The 23880-nt window shown below is 42.4% G+C and overlaps 1 protein-coding gene across 1 annotated transcript in view; it reads left to right on the top strand.

Moving 5' to 3' along the window:
* Positions 1-23880, top strand: part of LOC107121815 (ankyrin repeat and sterile alpha motif domain-containing protein 1B-like) — a gene marked incomplete at its 3' end in the record, with an annotated part of 257150 nt that overhangs the window by 92406 nt on the left and 140864 nt on the right. The window contains exons 4-5 of the mRNA XM_015424811.1: positions 3615-3911; positions 21484-21559. Coding sequence (XP_015280297.1) covers positions 3615-3911; positions 21484-21559 — 373 coding nt within the window. The remainder of the gene's footprint in view (positions 1-3614; positions 3912-21483; positions 21560-23880) is intronic.

The following is a 23880-nucleotide window of genomic DNA, read 5'->3' as shown; positions in this document are numbered from 1 at the left end:
TTACTAATATCTGCAAACTTGGCCACTACACTAACTCAGCCTTAGTTCCAGATCACTAATGAATAAATGAAATTGTATCGGCTCCAATACTGATCTTTGTGGGATCCCACTGCTTACTTTCCTCCATTGTGAGAACTGTCTATTTATTCCTACTCTTTGCTTTTCGTCATTTAACCATTTCTTAATCCATAAGAGAACCCATCCTCTTCTCCCATGAGTGCGAAGTTTACTCAGGAGTTTTTGGTGAGGTACTTTGTCAAAAGCCTTTTGAAAGTCCAGGTATATAATGCTCACTGGGTCACTGCTTATATGCTTGTTCGCTTTCTCAAAGAACTTCAATGGGTTGGTGAAACAGGACTTCCCCTTGCAGAAGCCATGCTGACTTTCTGGCAGCAGGCTTTGTCCCTCTATGTGCCTAACCAGGGCTTTTTTTCTGAGGGAATGCACCAGAATGGCGTTCCGGAACATCTTCGACAAAATTCTTTTAAAAATGTTTAAAAGTTCATGAGTTTTCAGTGTACAGATTTAAAACTTCATTTCCCTCTTGAGAGTTCTGGCACCTATTTACTTTTTATAGCTTCCTTGACTTTTAGTGTTAATCACACAGGCCTTTAGAGTCCAGTGGCACCTTTAAGACCAGCAAAGGTTTATTCAAGGTATGAGCTTTCATGTGCATGCACACTTTTTCAAATACATTGAGATGGCAGGTAAGGTTCAAACTTATAGTCAGAGAATGAACAGCACACAAAAGCTGATACCTTGAATAAACCTTTGTCGGGTTTAAAGGTGCCACAGGAATAAGAGAACCAGACTTTCATTTAACCCATGAGGAACTAGAACCTTGAGTCTCAAATTCCACTTTGTTTTTTTTATTAGCATTCTATTGTAGTAATATGATTTGTATATAGCCCAAAATATGAAATCTGTGGGATCATGATTATGTTCTATGAAATGTTGTACTAAAGGGGCACCTGTTTTCTTGTGGTGAATATTATTTTTGTGTTCAGAGATACTGTTCTAAGTTTCCTTGTAACTTATCAACATAAATCTTGTTGCAAGAGCATTTTATGGTATAAATTACTCAAGTGGAACTGCATGTAGTAAAATTGTTAAGAAAATATTGTTTATTGTCATAAGGATTAATGACACTTTTCATACTGCTAGTAAGTTTGCAAAAAATACATTTTCCACAAGAATAATGGCTCATAGGTCAAGTAGCTTCAGGTAAGGTAATTGGGAATTCACAGGTAGAGATGTATTGCTGTGAACTAATTGAGCCTTTAAGTTGGATGTCCTCTTAAATTATTGGCTTCTTATCACACATAGATTGTCATTTAAAATGTTCAACACTTGTTAATGTTCTTTTTGAGTCCAACAATTATATGATTGAAAGTCAGACCACATGTAAGTCTCCCAGGATAAGGTTTTTTCCCCTTATTTTGTAATAACTCCTCCTGTGATAAGTAGTGCTTTATGATAAACTGATTGTAAGCATTGGCATGTGTTCCCTCGATTACTAAATTGTGTTCTAAAATATTAGCCTCTTTATGGAAACCCTATATACTGCTGCAATTCCTTCCAATTCTTAGAAACTGCCTATATGGGAAAGTATTCTTAATGAGAACTGAATGGTAGCTACCTTATCTCAAAAAAGAATTTTGAGCAGGTTCTTGGGGGGGGGGGGGAAATAAACCCACCCAGATCTTTATAGGCAGAGCACTCCTTTTCTCGCTGGTCTAGAGCAAACCAACCCAAAGAAAAGAGGGAGTGTCCAAAATGGGACCAAGAAGTGCAGTGGGATAAATGGGGAAGGAGATTCAGATAGGTAGGGTGGAATCCCTGACTAGGATAAAGAATGGGGGAGGACTAGCTGGCAGTAGAGCCAACTGGCTTGAACCAGGGAACAGTGAAGCTAAATATGTGGTGAATGGGCACAAGAATGTAAATGATAAATTCAGGAAGAAAAGCAAAATAGGAGACAAGAAATAATTATCTGCCTGTCTTGAAAAGGAAGGGTCTGATGACTTCATGCTTGTGGTGATAGAAGGTTCTGGAGGAGGAAACATCTGTGAAGATTAAATGCTTGAGATGTTCTTAATGCACCTGGATTTACCTGGATGCCAATGGAGAAGCCATGATATTGCTTTAGCTTGGTGCAGAACTAGGATCTGTGATGGCATTAGGCTAAATCTTCAGTAACTGGATACCCATTGGTGGACTTTTGTTTACATTCTGATTGGTGTAGCCTTGGGATCTTCGACTCCATTGATGTGAACCCAGGATCTGGGCTGTCTTATGGTAGAAGGGGGCACCTGAAGCACCCCAGCAAATGTGCTGGGTGTCCTGTGATGGTTCTGATTGTAGGTGATTGTATTAGAATGGTTGTCAAACTTGATTTAGATTTACTGACAATAGCCAGAAAATGGATTGATGGCTCTTCCTGGGTTTCATGATTGAATCATATAGGAGCTGCACTGAGAAGGAGACTTTGAGAGCTTTGGTTACTGCCCTGCAAACTTATTTATTTATTTATTTAATTCAATTTATACCCCGCCCTCCCCGCAATGCGGGCTCATTCATGTCAAAAAGTGTCAGGTGTTTTGAAGGTTTAAACATAACAACTTTGATGTTCTCTTGGAGCACTCAGGCAGTTGGCTACTTCCTCCTGAAAGCACCTAGGAGAGTTCCTGCCTTAATTAAGATATTCTAATATCAAATGATGCATTTTCTTACAGCTCTTGCATATCAAAGCCAAAGGATCTTGGGATATAAGTGACACTGTTTTGGGGGGCACTATGCAACAAATGTACAGGTTAGAGTTGTATTATTTATATCTAGGTAGAACTGTCAAATAGTTGGCTTGGACCTAGAGATCCCACTGCTCTTGTAGGGGGAAGGAGGTTTGCCACTAATTTATGTCCCATCTGCAGTCTCCAGTATTCCTCAAAATGTGGCTAAAGGATCTTCTAGTATGGCTTTTCGGGGAGCTATGTAGATAGGAGAAAAATTGTAACACTCTGTCATGTAAAAGTGTCTTTCATTCAAGCAATTAAATCTTTTGATCCACACTAGATTTCTGTTATTCAGTAGATATTGAAGAAATATAAATTAATAAATTAGTCAGCATAAAACTCTTGATAAACCATTAAAAATGTCTGTTTTGGTTAATTCATATGTGCTATGGAATTCTTTCTCCATATTGGTTCTGCTCAATTAATTTATGGTAATGTTGCTGTACTTTTATACACTTTAATTTCTTAATAGCTTTTGGAGTCATATAAACAAACTGAAGTTTTAGAAGAACAAATGTATGTTGGGGCTTCTTTCATTAGAGGCCTGGGCAAAGGATGCAATAGCTTGTCTTCAAATGAGGCTCACAAATGATAAGTGTTTATGTCTTTTCCATTAAAAGGAAGGAATCTGCCTCAGTTAGTAAAAAAAGATAGCTGTGTTTCCTGAGCTATCTGATTTAGTGGCATTTAGTGAAACTGTCAGTAATGAGATAATATTTATTTTATCTATTTTGATATGCTCAAACAACTGATCTAGAAAGACTTCATACAAGCGCTGTATAGTTGTTGACAGTGCATTTTATTTTATTTTTCTTGTAACAGAACAATGAAAACGAAACAGCTTTGCACTGTGCAGCACAGTATGGACACTCAGAAGTGGTAGCTGTTCTGCTGGACGAACTAGCAGATCCTACAATAAGAAACAGCAAATTAGAAACTCCATTGGATTTGGCAGCTTTATATGGCCGACTGCGAGTGGTAAAGATGATAATCAATGCATATCCAAACTTGATGAGCTGTAACACAAGGAAACATACCCCTTTGCACCTTGCTGCACGTAATGGCCACAAAGCTGTTGTACAAGTGCTTCTAGAGGCTGGAATGGATGTCAGCTGCCAAGTTAGTACACTATTTTTTAAACTCTCTTTTGAAATATGGCATTGATTTATTCCTTTAGATAAAGATACCATGAAATAGTTATATGTGTAAAGCCACTATGAAATATTGCTCAGTCATCTATGAAAAAATAAATTACAATCGATAGTTTGCAGACTGGATAGGACAGGGCTGTTCTCTACCTGCTGCCAGGGAGATCAGGCCAAAAGTGGTCAATTTCCACCTCCATCAGTGTTCACTATCTGTGCTTATTAATGCAGAAAGAAGTTATTAGTGGTTGTGTCAGTCCAAACGTAAAATTAAAAAGAAAACAAACAAACAAAAATAACACGGTCCACATAATACCTTTTATTAGGACCAATCAAATGACACATAACATGTGCAAACTTTCAAGTTCCCCAGAAGTCTTCCTCAGGCGGGGTGTTACAAAAAAAGAGAAACAAAAATTCCTCAGGATATGATGGTAAGTTCTGATCAAGCCAGGATTGTGTGTCTGGTGCAGAGCTATTTCTGCTGTTCCTGGTTTCAGGAGGTTATTAATTCCTTCCAGGCTCATCTCTGGAACTGGTTCTGACATGTAAATGCTTCCTTCTTTTCTACGTGTTCATCAAAAGTATTTTCATAAAGCAGAAGATATGCACTGGAGATTAATGCCATGTTTGTAACAGATATGATTATTTGACTGAATATATATCTCACAAGCTAACTTTATAATATTTTGGCTTCAATACTAAGTTTTTAAAACTTTTTTACAATTTTTTAACGTTTTTACCATTTTTAACGTTTATGTAAACAAGACTAGAAAATATTTCAAATCAAGTTAGGCCTATTTTATCCTTTTATTCTCAGTGTTACTTAAAAATCAACTTGCACAATTTGTTGTAGGCAACACTTTTCTTTCCCACCTGAAGTGCTTTATTTATGAACAACTGTCCCAAATAATACTTACAGAATTGATTCTGAAGATCATTAAGCATGTCTGGTTTTCTGGTAACAGGCTTTTGAATAATGATGTGATTTGTCTCAAGCCTTCATTGGGCAGCATTAATAATTTCTCTGGAATTACCTCCTTCATTGAGCAATGATGAGAAAAAACAGTAGAGTGGACCTAGCAAGGGTCTCCTGCAGAAATGTTGTAAAATTATTTATCAACAGCAAAGCAAAGTATGATGCTCTTCTGATCAGCCACCCGCCACTGAGAATCTCCCCATTGAAATGGAGAGCATTTTCAATTTTCAAACAGATGACGCTTTCAGGAGACTTTAAAAGATCAGGCCTAAATCAAAATTCATGGCAGGTTCCTGTATATTTGAAGAGAGTCAGAGCAGTGGTTCTCAACCTTCCTTCAACCTTTAATACAGTTCCTCATGTTGTGGTGACCCCCAACCATAAAATTATTTTCGTTGCTATCATAAGACCATCGAAAATTTGTGTTTTCCAATGGTCTTAGGCGACCCCTGTGAAAGGGTCGTTCAACCCCCAAAGGGGTCGCAACCCACAGGTTGAGAACCACTGACTTAGAGTGTGGTCATACCATCATTTTCCATCAAGGTTGTTTTAATTTAATTTAGTTAGTTAATTTATATGCTACCTTTCTAAACATTGTTAGTTCAAGATCTCACAAAAATAGTTTGCCCCTCAAACTAAAATCAGAATTCCCCTCTAATGTTTCAAAAATGAAATATTTTAACTGACACTTGAGATGAGAGCTGGTACAGAATGGACTTTTCAAAAAACTTGGAAGAGATTCTATGATTGGTATAATGTAAATGCAACTGATAAATAAATGTAGTAATTTGAGAACGCAAAAAAGATAAGCTTAGTGGAGTAAAATAGATAATGAATTTAGAAATCTAACAAGCAGAAGAAATGAAAGTCTCTTGTTATATGTTATATGTTGTGGGGGGTAGATGGGGGTTGTTTGTATGTATGTTTGTATGTCTGTAGTATATAATGGAAAAAATAATAAAAGTGTACCCTCGGGTACTTATAAAAAGAAAAGAAAAGAAATATTTTGACATCCACACCAAGAAAGATATGTCTGTGGTGACTTCAACACAGTCCCCTCACTCAATATGTTTGGATCAGTCTCTCCCCTTGGACCCATGCATAAATGATTAACAACTGGATTTTGACTGTTGGTTCAGCTGAGATTGAGATCTATATCTCCCTAATTGTCCATTTGCCTCAACTGACTCTGAACATCCTGGTTGGACCTTGGGTCCCCTTCTTACACCTTTCCCTCCTCAGTTCTCCATTCCTCCTGGTCCTACTCCATATCTCTTGGAATTTTTCTCTCTTCTGTTTCTGTTTGTCCTATGGACTCCATTCTGTGATCACACCTACCCCTTATCCTTTATCACCATACCTATCTTGACTGCTGTTATGCCTTTCACCCCACAAAAATACTTAATAAATCATATTTCAGCATCTGTATAATATAGAGGTTAGCATTTGTTGGGAACTTGGGGGAGACCTGGGTTCAAAGCACCTTGTCATCAGAAAGCTCTCTGGGTGATCTTCAGCTAGACTAATCGGTTAGTCCAAACTACATTTTTTTAACATGCAGGGCCCTGATTGGGAATGAAGTGCATATAGATTGAATAGATAGGGAGATAGAATACATCCTTGTCTGACACTTTTGCCAATTGGAAACCATTCTGCTTCTCCATATTCTGTCCTAACAGTAGCCTCTTGTCCGGGGTACAGGCTGTACATCAAAACAAAGAGATGCATGGCACACCCATTTCTTTTTAAACCAACCATAGCTCTTCATGATCCACACAGTCAAGAGCTTTGCTATAAACTATGAAACATAAACTGATTTTCTTTGTTGTAAGATTTTGAACATTACTTTACTTGCATGCAATCGTCCAATATTTAATGCAGACTTTGACATCACCTTTTTCAGACTTGGAATGTAAATTGAGTGTTTCTAGTCTGTGGACCATTGTTTTGTTTTCCATATTTATTGGCACAACCTTGTTAAGATTTTGATGGACTCTGTTTCTGTGACTTGGAATAGCTCTATTGATATACTCCTGGTGATTTGTTTTTCCCAACTTTCACTTCACTTTCTAAAACTGTAGATTCTTCTTCAAAAGATTCTTCTTGGAAGGAATCTGTCATTCTTTCATCTCTTTTGTATTGTTCTTTCTTGGATCTTTAGCAATTTCCCTTTGATTTCTTGGATCTTTAGCAATTTCCCTTTGATTTCTTGGATCTTGTGGAACAGATTTCTTGTTCTTCCTTTTTTGTTGTTCTCTTCTGTTTCTTTACACTGGTTATTATAATAGTTCTCTTTGTCTCTACATGTGAGTTGCTGTAATGCTACACTTAGGCTTTTGGTTGTTTCTGTCACCTTTTACTTTTGCTTCTTGTCTATCTTTAGCAATTTTTAAGAGTTTCATCAGCCATCCATTGAGGCTTTTCATTTATTTTGGCTACAGGAATAGTCTTTGTGCATTCTTCCTTGATAATATCTCTGATTTCAACCCATAGTTTGTCTGACTCATGTTCACTTGATCTTAGTAATGCAAATCTGTTCTTGATATCATCTTTAAACTATTCAGGAATGTTGCTTAGATTGTATTTTCACACTATAAATGTTTTGGTGTTTTTCTTCAGCTATATTCTAATCTTTGATAGCAGCAATTCACGATCTGTACCACAATCGGCTCCAGGTCTTGTTTTAGCACAGAGAATAGAACTTCTCCATCTTCTGCTTCCAGTTATGCAATATATTTGATTTCTGTATTGGCCATCCAGTGATGTCCCCATATACAATAATCTGTTTGGTTGCCTGAAACGTGTTTGCAATGAACAAATTGTTGTCTTCACAGAGTTCTATGAGTCACTCTCTTGCTTAATTTCATGCTCCAATGATATTGGATTCTGCTTGTTTCCCTAGTTTTGCATCCAGTCACCTGTAATTATCAGTGCCACTTGTTTAGGTGCGTGATCAATTTCTTCCTGGACACTTGCATTAAAGCTTTCAATTTCTTCCTCACCAGAATCTGTAGTTGGGGCATAAACTTGAATGATGGTTATATTGATAGGCTTTTCAGGAAGTCTTATCAATATTGTGAAGCAAAGTGCGTTCCCTACCATCCCTTCCCCCAAAGGGTTAATGTGAACAGTGTTGGGCCTGGGCTGACCTGCAGGTGTTGTTAATTGGCTCTCTGGCCTGCAGACTCCTTATCTTCCTCAAGGCCAAAGATGGAGGATGGTTAATTGGTTTCTCATGGAAACCTGTGATCTGTGATGGGAGGGGAGAGACTGGGAGAGGGATATCCTCCAGCGGTTTCTCTTGGAGACACATTGTGATTGGATATCACCATCACCTGACATGCTAGGCCAAAAACTATAATTCAGTTGTGGTCTGAGGGGGTAGCTAGCTGAGATTTCCATGGACTATAGGCCTACACTATGTTCTGCAATTGCTGAAGACATAGACAACACTGATTTGCAGCCTTCCTATTGAAACTGAGGTTTGTGCTACTCAGGGGTCTTTTCGTAGAAAAAGAGCGGCACGAGCTCATTAGCATAACTCATTAGCATATGTCACACACCCTGACATCACCGGAAGTGTGTCAGAAGGCCACACGGTGTGTAAGCTTCAGCACCAAGATCTCTAGGATCTACCTGACAGCTGACAGCTGCAGTAAACCAGATCCAGCCGGTTTAGACTTGGCAGAGCTGAGCCAAGTCCCAATGAGTCAGCACTGATCTGATTGGCTGACCAATGTATATATGTAGTTATGTACCACTGTATGTATCTCTCTTGATGGTGGATAGAGTCTGGCGGAGCATTTTGTTGGAGAGCTGTAAATATTTGTAAATAAATTCCTGTATATAGTAACCACTGGACTGTGTAAGTATGGCTATAGGAAAGCCTCTGGTGAGTGCGAGTGTGACTGAGGTGCTGGTTCATAGTACCAAACGTGCTGCACGACACACACACACCCCGACATCACCGGAAGTGTGTCAGAAGGCCACACCCCCGATCAAGAAATACTGTTCTCCATTTATTTTTTCTTTGCACTGATTTTTCCCTTTAAAATGTATACAGACCAGCTAACATGTACACAATACAAACCAATTTTCAGAAGTAACAGCCAAAAGCAGAGAACAAAAACTACTGACAGAAATATAAACAAACAGAACAAGAAATGAAACAGAACATTTGCTAATTCCTAGTCTCAGACAGAGAGAGGTCTTTCCCAACACCAGCTGTCTAAGATCCTTTTTAACTGGAGATTCCACAAACTGAACCTGGAGCCCAGTACATATGAAGCAGGTGCCACTCTTAACCACAACACAAAACTGGCTCTGACTCTCTCGTATTGTGAGGATAAAATGGAGGAGGGTAGAATGATGCTGTAAGCCTTCTGTAGGGGTCCCCATTTGGAAAAAAAGCTGGGTTATCAATGTGCACATTAGATAGAGAGAGAGAGAGGAAGAGACAAGGGGCTGTTCTTTGCAGTAAAAGCCAGAAGCCTCCTTTAAATAAAATCTAGCTCTGAGCCTCTGGCCTAAGACAACTACAGATCTGCTTTTCCAATATCAATGTCAGTAGCAACAAATCAATCATTTGGCACCCAGTTATGTAGAAGCTATGAAATAGCTGAGTGATATTGCCTCTTTATTTCTAGCACCACAGTCAAAGGATCTATGTAACACTTTAAGTAGGATCAAATTTTGTGCAGCATTTCTACGCTAGATGTTACAACAGAGAGAAGAGCACAGTAGATCTGATAATTCTGAATAAATTACTGGGCAGACTGCAGGAGAATTTAAAAACTGGAATACCCAGGTTCAAATACCCACCCAGGCCATAGAAGCTTGCTGGGTGACCTTGGGCCTGTTACACTCTCTCAGCCTAACCTATCTCACAGGATTTTTGTGACAATCAAATGGGGGAAGGAGAATGATGTAAGCCACTTTGGGCCCCCATTGGGGAGAACAGTGGGGTATAAATGAATTAAATAAATCAATAATACATATAACAAAAATAAGCTACTGGGGTCCCTACTGGGGAGAAGAGAACAGATGTTTATAATTAATATATACTAATTATATTCATACAGATATAAAAGAAGTAGCTTCCTTCATTCCTTTCCTTGTTGTGCTACTGCATAAATTAGTTTGCTCTGGAGACATCTTTCCAGAACTAAAACAAAAATGTATGAGCTGGAGGCTAAAAAACTGTTAGCTACCATGCACTTAGAGGGAACACTGGACAAAACACAGGGGCCATCAGAAGGTCCACCTCAGAAGCCCTCCCACTCTTGCCCCCCCAAGCACCAAGAATGCAGAGCATCACTGCGCCAGAACATAAGAGAAGCCATGCTGGATCAGACCAGTGGCCCATCCAGTCCAACACACTGTGTCACACATCGGCCAAAAATACTAGGAGCCCTCCGGAGGTCCACCAGTGGAGCCTGAACTTCAGAAGCCCTCCCACTCTTGCCCCCCCAAGAACCAAGAACGCAGAGCATCACTGTGCCAGACATAAGAACATAAGAGAAGACATGCTGGATCAGGCCAGTGACTCATCCAGTCCAACACACTGTGTCACACACCAGCCAAAAATACAAGGAGCCCTCCGGAGATCCACCAGCGGGGCCTGAAATCCAGAAGCCCTCCCACTCTTGCCCCCCCAAACACCAAGAATGCAGACATTACTGCGCCAGAGATAAGAACATAAGAGAAGCCATGCTGGATCAGGCCAGTGGCCCATCCAATCCAACACACTGTGTCACACATCAGCCAAAAATACCAGGGGCCCTCCGGAGGTCCACCAGTGGGGCCTGACCCTCAGAAGCCCTCCCACTCTTGCCCCCCAAGTACCAAGAATGCCAAGCATCACTGCGCAGCCTGCACGAGGTAGGGACGAGGGCCTTGTCCCAGCCACTCCCGGAAGCCCAAAAGAGGCAGGGACAGGGGTGGGGGCCTCGTTCAGGCCGCTCCTGCAGCCAGAATGAGGCAAGGACGGGGATGGGGGCCTCGTTCAGGCTGTTCCTGGCAGCCAGGACAAGGCAGGGAGTGGGTGGGGGCCTCGTTCAGGCCGCTCCTAGTGGCTAAAACGAGGCAAGAATGGGGATGGGGGCCTCGTTCAGGCTGCTTTCGGCGGCCAGAATGAGACAGGGACGAGGGTGGGGGCCTTGTTCAGGCTGCTCCCGGCAGCCAGGACAAGGCAGGGAGTGGGGGGGGCCTCGTTCAGGCCGCTCCTGACGGCTACAACGAGGCAAGGATGGGGATGGGGGACTCGTTCAGGCTGCTCCCGGCAGCTAAAACAAGGCAAGGATGGGGATGGGGGCCTCGTTCAGGTTGCTCTCGGCATCCTGAACGAGGCAGGGACGGGGGTGGGGTCCTCGTTCAGGCTGCTCCCGGCAGCCAGAATGAGGCAGGGATAGGGGTCCTCGTTCAGGCTGCTCCCGGCAGCCAGAACGAGGCAGGGACGGGGGTGGGGTCCTCATTCAGGCTGCTCTCGGCAGCCAGAACAAGGCAGGGATGGGGATGGGGGCCTCATTCAGGCTGCTCCCGGCAGCCAGAATGAGGCAGGGACGGGGATGGGGGCCTCGTTCAGGCTGCTCTGGGCGGCCAAAACGTGGCAGGGACGGGGGTCTTGATCTTTCCCAGGGCGCGTGGCTCCGCGTGGCTCAGGGAAGATAGAGGACAGGGTGGGGCAGGGAGGAAGCCTACTCACCATCCTGCTTCTTCTTCGTCCTGCCACGAAATGAGGGCTGGAAGCAGGGGGCGGGGCTTCATCATGTGCCCGCCCCCTGTATGCATCACTCCTGGAGCACCGTTCTGGGGCGCTCCGGCCCCATCCGAGGCCTGGTGCTACCTAACACAGCTCTGAACAGTGTTAAGTAGTGAAGCTAGCTTTGTTGTTTTTTGTTCTGTGTGGTTTCTGAGTAATGTATTAGCAATAACTATTATTCCCTTCTTAATACTTTGGAATAAACTTAATATTAGTTGATAAACAACAGTCTTGTTCTTGCACACACTCACTCTGGGAACCCACAGGGTTTAACTTCTTGTTTTCCTCACATATATTATTCAGTCAGATTTTGCATTGTAGCTCAGACTGCTTGTGCTCTACCTTGCCTTACTATCAGAGCAACTATTGCAGCATTCCTTCTGTGTTTGTCATTTGCAGGGTCAAACACTTTGCAATTTCTGACTGGAAATGTCCTAATCCTGTCCACTTTAGTTCACTCACTCCCAGAATTGCAATGGTGAAACATTCCATTTCTTGTTTTACACTTTTGAGCTTACCCTGATTTATACTTCTCATGTTCTAAATAGCTTTGGACTTTCCCTTTGCATCTGTTCATATCAACAACTGAACCAACTTTCATCTTTAATACAGCTGCATCATTAAGAATAGTGCTAGTTGTAGTTGTCCTCAGCTCTTCCCCAATAACTGATTGAGTGCCATCTGACCTGGGGGTTACATCTTCCAGCACTATATCTTTTTTCATTTTAGATTGTTTCATCATAGGGTTTTCAAGGTAAGAGTTGGTCAGAAAGGGTTTACCATTGCCTTCTTTTGCTCTAATCAGGGTTAGCTGAAGTGGCACTGCCATTGTCTATGGAAGACCCTTCGCCAGTGTCATCTTCCACTACTGCTGCTGCCCAGTAGCTACTCTTCAAGCATTCTTCCCCCATCACCATTGGAACTGTCTGTTCTCTTCTGCTGACATGACCATTGATTTCTGAAGGGGGTGGATGCACCTTAGTTTGATCACAAAGTCTCAGCCTTGAGTGACTCTGCTAGATGTTTAGACATTTTATGGTATTGCCTTCAGCTTTGCTGACACATACAAACCCCCTCACCACGTTAAGGTGTCCATTTGGGGGGTGGGGAGGAGATATTGTACACAGAAGATATATTATTTGTGCGTTTTACTATAGTAATATATTCAGAATTTTTAAGGAGCCAGCGTGATGAATTTCTTTGGGAAGTAAATTCTAGAAATTGGGTGTTACCATCAATAAGGCCCTACTCTTTATTCAAACCTGAGTATGGATACATTTCACAAGGGTCCCCAAGGAATTTCATCTGGATGTTCATAGCACATGGATGCCACCTTTCTGTGACTGCTTGAATCATCCTGTGAGGACATGGATAATGCCATCTTTGGCTAGCATGAGGATGGAATAGTGGAGAAGATCAGATGGAGAGACAGAATGGAGTGAAATGGGTGAGTATTTCCTGTGGGGTGGCTGTATGGTTTGTGGCCAGGGGTTGTGGTAGTTGATTTGTTGGATCCACTAGTTGGATACTGGTATGTGGCCTTCTCTGGGAGTGGGGTAGGAATGGGGCATTAATTTCTGTGCAGGAAGCCATTCTATAAGTGCATCTTTCCTATGACCTGCATCATTCTGCAGGGGATGAGAAAATTTTTACCGTGGGAGTGCTAGTTTTTCAAAAGGTTATATTTGCTTTATTTTTTTAAAAAAACAGAACAGTGTGGCTAGAGAGCTGTGGTGGAAGGTGCTTGTGCTGATCATCTGGCAACATGAGAAATGTATGTTTTGCTCCCATCCCACATCATTTTGGCATACAATATTTATTTACTTTTTAAATAAATTATTCTGGCACAGTGTATTTGAAGCTTGATTGCCAAATGCCGTCTTAATGTGTATCTTTGGTTGGGGATGGGAATATGAAATTATTTTCTGTGTAGCCAACAATCCCATGGGATTGTTTTGGAGGGCATTATAAATTATTTTGTCCCTGCTGCTATATATTTAGATACAGATACAGCAACATATGATAGAATGACAGACCAGATAATAAGTTGGGGAGTGTCTGAAAATTAGTACCTGTCCACTTTTCTGGTCCTTCTCTCAACCAATACCTTGTTATTTATGCTAGTACAGCATTGGGTCTAAAGGTGCTCTAGCGGGTTTACTCCACAGGGTAGCATCCACCATCCAGGATGAAGGGGCTGACCTGTTGTACCTCAATATGATCTGGTTGGGTAAGGTATAATTCATTAGCACAGGTCAGGACTTAAACCTTGGGAATTTGCCATAATATCTTGTTCCCTGACACATTGGAGGTAATACATTACATTTAGTTTTGGCAGCGATCAAACACAGTGTGGTTCAGATGTGAAGGATAGTTTTATGATTCTTTGTGGACTGACCATCAACTGGTTAAAGTTTAAATTTGTGAGAATTCAGAACCCCTGCAGGGGATCTAGCACTGTCCCCCTTCTCCTCCTACCTTTGTTCATTCAGATCTAGGGATGGGCACTGTAATGATGCCTTGTTTTATGAGAGTGTGTGTGCCTTTAAATGTTTGGTTGAAGTGTGGTGATAAGCAGACTAAAGTGATTAAGAGAAACAAATGTGCTGTGATTGGTGGATGATAGTGTGGGAGAGGTTTTTGAAGTGAATCTGTGTGGGTGAATGAGAGTGTTAGTTATGAAAGTCAGTTGGAATTGTTCAGTTGGTGTTCAGTCAGTGAGGGTTATTATAGTTCTGTGTGAGATCTCAAAGATGGGAGTATATATGTCCTTAGCCTGAGTGGCTGACTCTAAAGGAAAGAGTGAATCCTGTTAATGTTGGAACTGAGTGTCAAACAAACAAAAGTAAAGGAAAAAAAGGCTGTGTGTGTGATACATTTGAACAACATATTTACAAGTCCCTTTATCCTAAACAGTTACAGAATAACCAGCCTTATATTTTGTTCTTAGTTCAATAAATCATCTTTTGTTTGAGTTATCCCAGAATTGAATTCAGTCCTTCCTCAGGACCACATAGATCCCTGAAAAGCCTAGACCCTGGATTACTTTACCAGAAAGAAGAACAGAGAGAAGGTTTGGAAATCCTTAAATTCCTGGTGGCACATTTAAAGGGAAAACCAGTCCTCCCTAATAAGAGGATGCCACAGGCACGAACCGAGTTCGGTTCATGGGTGAACCACTTTGCTTGCTGGCTTGCAGGCTTCTGGTGTCAAGTTACAGTGGTCATGCATACAGCCAACTTCTTAGGAACAATCCTGCAAAGATTCATCTCCACTCTCAGCAGACAGTGGCCATTGAGCAGCAAGGCATGGACTGCGCCTTCTAGCCTGTAAATCTATTCTCAGCCTTCTTCTGCAGCATTCCAAGGCAGCCCCATAGCTAAGGAGTTTTTGGGGAGGGGGCCGGGGGGGCACCAACCAATCAAAGTTAATTAAATTAACTTCGATTTAGTTGCTGGGACTCCTAAGGCAGCCCCAGCTGCAACCGAGGGGGGAGGAGAGTGCCGCCACCAACAGCAGGGACAGTCCTGGCAACGCGGATGAGCCCTCGGGTCTTGCGGGCACGCCAGGGCGCTCTCTCACTCTCTCTCCACCTCTCTCCGCTCCTGGCCACCAGCAGGCGCCCTGCCCGCCCCCAGACCTCCGCCTGGCTCCTTGTCAGCTGCTGCGGCATGGCCTGGGCTCATAGAGGGCATCTTCCAAGCCAGGGGTGGCTCCGCCCCAGGCGCAAAGGGGGAGCGGCCAGCTGAAGAAGGCGACAAGCCGGGGAGTCCTGGCGGGCACATGAGGCGAGACCAGGCTCATCTACCCAGCCACCCCTCGCCTGCCCACAGACCTGGCTCCGACTCCTCAGGTCGCCTGGGCTGGTTGCCCATCCTCGCCGGCTCGCTCGCATGCTCCTCTAGGGCGGCTGCTGCTGCTTGCACCGCCGCTTCCTCATTCTCTCCTGCCTGCAGCGAGAAGCAGCACCTGTCAAGGCTGCCAGCCCTGCTGCTGCCGCCACACAGAGGCATGCTCGGAGAGGGAGGGGGAGCAAGGATTGGGGGAGGGGAGTCCATTAAAATTGTGGGGGTGGGCCCAGGGCCCCCCATTCTAGCTACAGGCCAGTTCCAAGGGTACAGGCAATCTCAGAAGACTGAGGGAAGGTGGCCTGTTGAATTAGAGCTGAAGGGTGAAGGTGATTATGAAGGAGCTCTTGGCTGCAAGTCAGGGCATGCCTCTACCACATTTCCCTGCTGGTTGGCTTCTGTAGACTCTGGGGTGGCTGCACAGGGTCTCTCATCCTCTGAAGAGTTATAACTGTCGCTGAGCCCTGGCTGGTCCATGACAACCATGAACTAAACAATGAACCCACATGAATCAATATGCCAGTTTGCAAACTGAACCAGTTTGTATAGGTTTGTGAGCCATTTAAAGTTTAAACCCATTCTTTCTGCTCCTCACAAAAGTGGCAGAAAGCAGAAAGTAGGCATTTAAACCCTTTGGTTCTGCTCCCCACCACTTCAAAGCAGTGGCTCAGAGCCATTTAAGCCGCTGGTTTTGATTCCTGCCACTGTGAAGTGAGGGGAGCAAAATCAGAGAGTTAAATATGGGGGTGAAGTGCCCCCCAGCGGGCATTTCACCCCCTCCTTTCTGCTGACCGTGGCTTTCTCGGGGCAGCAGAGATGAAGGGTTGAAGTGCCTCCTAGGGGGCACTTCACCCCTTCTGTCTGCTGGCTGTGGTTTTCTCCAGCCCAAAGAGAGCCTGAAGCTGGGCTCAGCTCTACTCAGCTTCCTTGTGCAACCCCATTTAAAGGGGCTGCACAAGAAAGCCCCAAAGTGGACTGGTGGGAAGCAATGTTCCCTCTAAGCTGTGGGGCCTTGTGAGCAAAAATTCTACTTTGTGAGCTACTGGCATTAGAGTTGTGAGCAGGTGATTTGGCTATTGCGTAATCAGTTTGCTCTGGAGCCATCCTTCCTGAGCCAAGACAAAAATGTGTGAGCTGGAGGCTAAAAAACTGTGAGCCAGCTCACACTAACTCAGCTTAGAGGGAACATTGGTGGGAAGGCTTCTCCCCATGGGCTCAGTTGTATCGGGCTCCCTTGTGTAGCTCCTTTAAATGGGGCTGCACAAGAGAGCCTGATGCTTGGCTGGCAGGGATGTTTCTCAATGCCGATCAGCTGTTGGTTTAAATGGTTCTGAGTCATTTAAACTCTGCTTTCTGCACCCTGTGAAAAGCCATGGGGGGCAGAAAGAAGCAATGGTTTAAATGGCTCCAAACAGCTGTAAGGCAGGATGCTCCCAGCCTCTCAGCTGTCTGTTTAAATGGCTCCGAGCCATTTACACCCCGCTTCCTGCTCCCCGTGAAAAGCTGCAGGGAGAAGAAAGCAGCGGTGGTTTAAATGGCTCCACTCAAATGTTTCTCATGAAGAGCCATGAGCCACCATTAATTGTGGCAAAATTTGTGGAAGTTTGTTGTGGTTTTTCAGTTCATGAAAATAAATATATTTTTTTACGTTAAGTTTAGTTTATGAACCATGAACCACCCAAAATTTGTTACGAACTTTAGTTTGTCAGCTGGTTTGTGCCCATATTCAGATCCACTACATTAAAAATGACAAGATGGAGCAGTAAATATATGATTACAAGGCTCAGTCAGAGCTTTGCCCTAGATACTCAGATGAATAGATCACTACTCTCTTAATATATTTTTTTAAGTTAAATAAGGTGACTGACTAGCTGGGCGTGTGCACATTTTCCCTTAACCCAGTTATGTATAACATCTAAATGCAGCTTCGGTATAGTTTTGTTACTTTTGTTACTTTGAAAATTATGTGTAACTTGTGTGTTGGCCCTATTTCTTTAAATCAGGCTAGTCTCATAAACAGCACAAGAGATTGTAAATTTATAATTTTCTAGGTTATGGTACTTCAGACTACAACAAAAGTGTTTTCCACATTGGTGCTGCATGGTTACATCAGGGTTTTTTAAAATCAGCAATTAAATATATTGATATAATACAATAACAATCTGTGTAACAGGTTTTCTGAACTACCAGCTTTCATTTTTTTTAAAGTAAGCTGCTCCTGTTGCAGCAGAGAAATGCCTTTCTCCTTATATTTCTGCAATGAAGGGTGCTTGAGACTTAGGGTGATTTCCCACAAGCGCTGCTTCATGCTCACTCCTCCCTTTTGTCCTGATGGTACATGTCAATTTCACACAAGCTGCTGCGTGGCCGCATTTTCCCCAGAAGCTTCGCCGATTTCCCCCGCGTCTACTCAATCCTCAAAAAACAGGATTGAGTAGACGCGGGGAAAATTGTGTGAAGCTGCAGGGCAAAATGCGGCCACGCAGCAGCTTGTGTGAAATTGACATGTACCATCAGGACAAAAGGGAGGAGTGAGCATGAAGCAGTGCTTTTGGGAAATCACCCTTACTTTTTGTTTTTAAATGAAAGCTGGAAATTTAAAGAACCAGTGACATGCATTCATACTGTTACATTGATAAAACAATATTCCATCACTGATTTTGTTTTTAAAAAGACCCCTGGTGGCAAAGGCAAGAAATGGTTGCTGTGGAAAAATGGCTGTCCTGTGGGCAGGAATGGGCAGCCATTCAGGCTTTGCAACAATCTTTCCTGAAACTTTATAGCAAAGTAGGTTTGTGAGAGATTGGGGGAAATCTTGGGAAGTTCATGAATGCAACATAATACTGTGTGTAAGCAGGAAAAAAACCCCACTTCCTAATGGCACTGAACATGGGGTAACTAACCCATGTGGAAGGGGGGACTCACATGACTGAATATTGTGCTTTACAAAAAAATCTTCCATGAACATAGAAAACTGGCATGTTAGGGAGAAAGCTAAACAAATTTTGTTCCCCCCCCCTGAGAATTCGGCCATAGTTGCTTTCAGCTGATCAGTGAAGTCAATGTAATAATGCCATTTGTTTATATCTATTGCAGAATATATGGAAGAGGCCTCAAGCAGCAGAAGCTAATGGACTTTCTTGCTTGCAATGCACAACAGCATTTCTTAGAACAATGTTTTCAGTTTGAAGATGCATGCTACTAAGTTTTGTATAGGCATGCTGGTATCCTATTTTGTACTGGAGAACTATGGGTTTCCTTTTCAGTTATACTTGTTCCTGTTGTATCTTAAACATAAATATTATATTATTCTTTATGGATTTATTGTTGAGTTTATTGCCTTACTAACTTTAAAATCCCCACAAAAAGTTAGCCCTGGTTAAGTTTCAGTCAGCTATAGAACTTAGGTACACATGACTTTTTAAAAACTGTAGCAATTTCTTCTAAAACAGTTTGCCTCAATCCTAGAAAAAGTTAGTCCTGCTTAAGTCTCATTCATCAGTCTGAAGAGACTTATTGTGGTGCAGAGGTTAGAATCTTGGGGTAGAGCTAGATGTGGGTTTAAATCTCTACCTAGCCATGAAAGTCACTGGGTAACTTTGAGGCCAGTTCATCACCCTCTGCTTAGTCTGCCTAACATATTGGTAAAATGGTAGTGACCTCCCTAGAGGAAGAGTGCAGTGAATCTAGCAGTGAAGCACATCTAGATTTTTTTTCTGGATTATGTGTGCCTGCTTATCTCATTCTTTTGAATGATGTCCTGATTTTTAAAATTATGCTTCTGATTATTTGATTTAAAGTGTTTTGAATGTATATTTTAATTTGAATGTGTTAAATTGAAGTTGTTTTTACTACTTGATTGAAATGGTATTTGTTTTTATAATTATTTACATAAATTTATATATTTACATTTTGGCTAATTATAGTATTTTCATGTATTTTCTATTACATTATGCATATTTTATAGCCAATATTTATACACTGTACTTTTTTGTTGAATCTGTTATGTTAATTTTAAAAAAATCAATGGAAAATGTCCTGATTAGAAATTAACATTTCAGCATTCCTCTGCATGGAATGCATGCATGCACATGCCCCCCTCAACACTCTGTTCCATGTTACCATCACCAATTTTAGTGCCTATGTCTTCTCCTGCTGCATCATTTTGGACTTTGGGATTTGATTGCACCTGCTACAATACTTTTTTTTTTTTTTACAATACTTCCTTTTAAAATCTTCATGTGCCTCATCCCAGACTATGCCTGCTCAGCCCCTTAGCTACCTTAGCCAAGGTTTCAAGGCTTACTGGGGATCCATGGCCTTTTCACACAGATGTCATAGGGTATCCACACTGTCCATATTCAACTTTCACAATCATCTTGTATAATCAGTCCTTTTACCTCACAGGAATACCTATCAAGCTGTTTTCTCCTATCAAGATATATTTTCATGTGACAATTTAGCAGAATACACAAGCCTGACAGAAAACAGTTCCTGCCTCATTGATAAATTACAGTATTTAGACCAAGCAAATAAACAGGCTGCTATTCTATTAACCCTGTAAGTGTCAGCTGATGATTAGGACATGAGTTGTTGAAGCAGATGACTACATTGCACTCTTTGTACTTGATAGGGCCACTGTCGTTGATGCTCCTGTCTTTAAAGTTGCTGCTAGTCTAGACTTCTTTGGAAGTAGAAGGGGTGGTGCCATTAAAGGCATCTGTGCATTGACATGGGCATGCCTTGGCGCAGTTCCCTTCTTCCCAAGGTACAGATACATCCTGCAGAGTTTATCCACTGCATACTGGGAAAAATACAAATAAATATGATCTTTCTTATTGGTGGAGGAGGGATGCAGCTTTGCTCCATATGGCAGTCTCATCTCTGCAGAGGGAGTGGAGCAAAGGTTGCTGGTGGCACTTCTAGGCTGAAGTGCCAGAACAAATTGTGGCACTGCAAGGGTAAGTCAACACATAGGCTGGCATTGGTCCTTTCAGCTCGCTCCCACTGGATGTACACATTTTAGATAGATGTGCAGCTCCCTAGCTATTGCTACTGGTGGTGTGTCAATAGTGGAGCCTTCTTCCATCTTGACGGAGACCTATGTCTTCTCCTGCTGCATCATTTTGGACTTTGGGATCTCACTGCACCTGCTACAGCTGCAGAGGAATTTAGAAGATTCTGTCAGCTCCTAGGAAGTCTGAGATTCCTGCAGCATTAATGTCATCTTGTGTTCCATGTTCAGGCTACAATCCTAATGATAATTTCCTGGAAATTGGCCCCACTGAATATCCAAGAAGAAAAGAAGCACTCAGATAATGAGTAGGGGCAACAGCATCACATGCTTCCCCCCTCTTTTTTTTTAAAAAAGACACATGAAAGTTAATTTTAATTGTTAAAATGTTTGGATGGGTGGGAGGTGTGCTAACTAGACAAAGGGATGTTTGGAGAAATATCAGCAGGGGCTCTTTGGGTGCATCCACACTAATGGCCCTGATTGAATCTAATTGCAGATTTATTTATTTTTTAAGTTTGGTGGTAAACAAAAGACCATTTATTGCAATATCACAAGATTTATTTATTCATATGAGAAGCTCATGCTTGTATGGTTCATAAATAAGATTTCAATGGTATACTAATATGATTAGTTTATTCAAGCAGCATGATATAGTTATCTGAATTACATATTTGTTTTAAACAGTTCAGGTGAAATGTCACAGCAGTCATCAAGAGGGAATGGTATTAACAATGAACAATTTCTGTGCATACATGTAAATTAAACTGCTTTTGAGAGTTTGTTCTGCTGAATGCAGATTGAGCATGCACAGAGACCTGTTTACACTGAGTTCAAGCTATTTCCTTTATTCATTAATATCTCATTGTTTAGTTAAATCAGTAACTCTGTTGTAAAGAGTTAAAAGACTATATGAAATTTCAGATTACCTTTACTGTTTTCCAGACAGAAAAAGGGAGTGCACTGCATGAAGCTGCTTTGTTTGGAAAGGTGGATGTGGTACGCATTCTGCTAGAAAGAGGTAAATCATAATTATCTGTGTGCGACTTAGACATTCTTAATTTTGAAAAGTTCTATTTAATCTTTAAGGAATTTGGTTGTTGTTGCTTATGTAAAAACTAAATTGATTTGATTTAGAACCCACTTGTCTTTTTGTCAGTTCATGGTATCTGTAAAACTCTCCTTGCAACACTACATTTCAAAGGAATCAGTTCAATACTTCCAAAAAAAAAAAAGAAACCTGGGAATTCAGAGAACCTGATACACATCTTGTTGCAATGGTATAGTAATACAATAACATTCTAATGATGATTTTAAAAAAAATAAAAGCTGCCCCCCAGGGAGGAAATGGTTAACATGGAGACACTGTCAGGGAAAATGCTGACATGAGTTGGAAAAATCTGAATTTTCCCATCCACACAGCAGCCATTCAAGCTTTACTGTGATCTTTCCCCAGATTTTGAACTGCGGTAAGTTTGAGAAAGATCAGACAAAAGCAAGGGGAGCCCAAGGAGGTGCATGAATGCATCATGATACTGTGAGGAAGCAGTGGGGGAAAACAGCTTCCAGACAGCCTTCAGAGCATGGTGGGGGCTGCTGGTGGGGGGGAGATGGAAAGCTGATCAATGAGGGGGAAATGTAGGTTGATGCTTGGTTGGGAAGTAGATAGGGTTGCCAACTCCAGATGGGAAAATCCTGGAGATTTGAGAGATGGAGCCTGGAGAGGATGAGGTTTGAGGAGTGCGGCCTCAGAGAGGTACAATGCCATAGACACTGCCCTCCAAACCAGCCATTCCGTAATGGGGAACCACTGTTGCCAATCTCCAGGTGGGGGCTGGAGATCACTCAGAATTACAACTGCTCTCCAGATTGCCTTGATCCATTCCCCTGGAGAAAACGGTGGACCCTGTGTTCTTATACCCTGTTGAGGTTGCCATGGCAACTTGATTCTGAGTGCCCATGGCCTTGGCACTCTCCCAGAGCCTCTTTCTAGCACTCATTGTATTTATTTCCACAATGGGCCTTATTCCTAGTCTATTCATATTGCTTTTGTCATAACTTTATTTTTATTTACTTCATTAATGGTCTCTCTTTCTCACAGAATCTAAAGGTGGACTACAACAATGGTTTTTATCCCCTATTGGAACTAAGCTTAAGTGTGTGAGTGTAGAATAGGGATGGGCATGAACCGGAAAAATTAAGTTAGGTTTGTGGTTTGTGGCATACCTGGTTTGTGCACCACAAACTGTCAGGAACATTTGGCTCATGAGGTTCATGAATGGGTAAAATGCCCCCCAGTGTGCTAGAGATACCATACTCACAAGGAATCTCCAGCTGTCTCTTTTCTATCGGCCCTCCAAATTTGATGAGGATTGGATTTATGGGTTGCAAGATACAACCCCTCCAAAGAAGGTGCCCCAAGAAAGTGCCTTCTGGGGTAATTACAGGCACAGGTGCAGGAGGCTCAGGAGTGTATAAAATGGACCCTGTGCATGCTAGATCTCCAGCTGACTCTCCTCTACCTGCCTTTCCTCTAATCTTCTTTCCCCCCCCCCCTCTAATCTTCAATGTGGTCTCTGTGCTTCACACCCATGGGATCTAGTGCACACGCGCTGGATTGATCAGTGCTGTAGCAAGCTCTTTTAACGGATTTTCGCACCCAGTCCCCCGGGCATGCGCAGGAACCCCACCGCTCATGCCCAGAGGGGTGGGCGCGGATATCCCGCCAGTTCCTTTCTTACCACCACGTTGACTAGACCTCTTCTTCGTCGGTCTGATCGGTTCGCTGTTAGCTCACCTCACAGCTCTTAGGAATTATTTCCAAACTTTCTCTTACTTTATTTTTTGTTTGTTTCTTTTTAAAAACAGTTCAAATTTTTTTTTTGCTTTCAGTTGAGGGGGAGTTTACCTCAGGCCTTCAGGCTACCACCCCCTCAAACGTTCCCTCTTCTTTTCTTTTATGGAGAAGAAGTGGGGATTTTTTAATAGGTGCAAGGGTTGCGGTAGCAAACTTACTCCTCCCGACCGTCATACCCTCTGCATTTTTTGCCTTGGAGAGTCTCACCAGCCAGAGTCCTGTTGCCACTGTGCACGTTTCTCCAACCAAACAAGAAAAAAACGTGCTGCGCGCCTTAAAGTGGCGCTGCTTGAATCGGCCCTTGCTCCTGCCTCAGCGATGGAGGAGAGACCGTCTACATCGACAGCTCCGGCATCAAGACCTGCCTCCGATGTCGACCGCCCGAGACCAAAGCTCTCGATATTGAAAGCACAATCGTCCGCTTCCACGCCAGTCAAAAAGAAGGCTAAGGCAAGTAAGGATCACAAGTCCGCTAAGAAGGGCAC

This window comes from Gekko japonicus, unplaced genomic scaffold (assembly GCF_001447785.1).
Source record: "Gekko japonicus isolate JY-2015 unplaced genomic scaffold, Gekko_japonicus_V1.1 scaffold968, whole genome shotgun sequence".
In the NCBI taxonomy this organism is placed as follows: Eukaryota; Metazoa; Chordata; class Lepidosauria; order Squamata; family Gekkonidae; genus Gekko; species Gekko japonicus.
The sequence above is the reverse complement of the archived record's forward strand: the minus strand, read 5'-3'. Positions and strand labels throughout refer to the sequence as shown.